Source organism: Suillus discolor (assembly GCF_016758755.1).
Source record: "Suillus discolor strain FC423 chromosome Unknown F5147scaffold_376, whole genome shotgun sequence".
Classification (NCBI taxonomy): Eukaryota; Fungi; Basidiomycota; class Agaricomycetes; order Boletales; family Suillaceae; genus Suillus; species Suillus discolor.
In genome coordinates this window covers 1-1,734 of record NW_024541623.1, presented here as the reverse complement: position 1 = coordinate 1,734, position 1,734 = coordinate 1, and the positions used below count along the sequence as shown (strand labels likewise).

Here is a 1,734-nt window from a genome sequence, read left to right as displayed (position 1 = left end):
CCTGCCGAAATTGATGTCGCTCGCTGACTTACCATTTTGGTAGGTGCTTCGAACTCGTGAAACTGCAGCGCAAAGACATCTCGCTCGACACAATCCTGCTGGACACCGTCATGAAAAAGTATCTGGCACGCGAGCCACTGACACTCAGCGACAGCAACACCTATTTCGAAATATTCCTCTCGAACCGAAAAGGATGGCAGAAAAGGGTCGATAAGGCATCTGCGAGGCAGACCTTAGGTGTGAGTTAGATGATTAGATTAGCATGAAGTGACGCCCTGCTGATGTAGCGGTGTTATGTGCCTCACACCAGCCAACCACTACAAGATATTTCCCCGCCCCAGACATGCCTTCCTGCGACAGCTTCATCTGGATGTTGCTCTGGATCAAATGGCTCGAGTTTTTTCATTACGGGCGCACACTCGGGCCAAACGACTTCAATCTTCCCTTTGATGGGTGCCAATGGCATCATGCAGCCTGGACAGCCTCTCTCCCATGACACTGTGCAAAAGTGGATTGACGAGGCAACGACAGGTGCTGGCATCCTAGGCTGTTTTTCGACTCACTGCTTCCGCCGTGGAGGTGCCCAGTATTGGTTTATGTTCGCACCGGTTGGTCAGCGGTGGTCACTTGCCATGGTTCGATGGTGGGGAGGATGGGCTGATGGTGAACAGGTATGTGCCTTCAATGATCTACTTTTTTCTCGCTCTCACTCGTTCATTCTATTCCCAGCGAAACACGCTCATTCGTTACCTTCTCGACGAACTACACACCTATGAGACCGACTACAGTGATGCCCTCGCTCCTTTCTCCCGCGAAGCTGAATCCTCCCTTGCAGGCGAGCAGGCACTCATGAGGCCAGCATCCACTGAGGAGCTGCGCATGGTTCATGCATCCGTGACCGCAGATGTCAATCGTTTGCGAGTTGACGTCAGTGCAGTCAACGACTCGCTTCGGTCACTCACCAGCATGGTCCAGGCCACTTCAAGTTGCCTGAAGGCTGCTGGACACCTACCTCCAACACAGCTCGAAGAAGATCCCCGCTTCACCCTTCTCCGAGTCTCCGCATCTGGCAGTGCAGAGTCTCCTCAGATTTCAACTCCTCGGCATGTCCATCCACCACCAACACACTCCCGTCCTCTGTCATCTGTCCGCAGGAGCCATGGCCCACACACACTCCAACTACTCGACCACTGCCATCTGCTGCTGCGCACACAGCCTCGACTCAACAACTCCAAGCAACGGTCTTGTCATTCCACGGCTGCCACTCGTCCGTTCGAACGGGTTGAAGACTCCGAAGGCCGAGTCCTGGAGGGACATCATCACGCACTGGCTCGTCGGTGACCCCGACAGAGGGTTGAAGACGCCACTCAAGGACTGGCCGCAGGAGTGGTACCAAGGCCCGAACCGGAAGCTCGCAATGCAGTACCAGAACAGGGCCGTTGTTGCGCGCGAGTTCATCAACCAGTGAGTGCTTCGGCTGCGATCCACACGTCGGCGCTCACACATTCTTTTGTTCTTTCTTCCTCGTCACCTCCATTTACCAGTCAACGAAGCCCTCTTCCTTGCAGCCTACCCAGAAGCCGAGCGGGGACACACCCCACTGCTTGCAGCCGTCAACAAGGCACGGGCTGCACGAGGAGAGCGTGTCCGTCGCAAAATGACACGAGGACTCTCACTTCGGAACCATACCACTACTGCCGCCCACTCGAACGCTCGTAACTTGTAAGTACTATA

General features: G+C 54.9%; 1 protein-coding gene across 1 annotated transcript; it reads left to right on the top strand.

Moving 5' to 3' along the window:
* Positions 1-437: 437 nt before the first annotated feature.
* F5147DRAFT_735404 (uncharacterized protein) lies at positions 438-1,734 on the top strand. Its single transcript, XM_041439431.1, has 4 exons — positions 438-671; positions 730-1,139; positions 1,237-1,468; positions 1,538-1,734. The coding sequence occupies exons 1-3, from the start codon at positions 450-452 to the stop codon at positions 1,466-1,468; spliced, it is 864 nt and encodes a 287-aa protein (XP_041284237.1). The 5' UTR covers positions 438-449; the 3' UTR covers positions 1,538-1,734.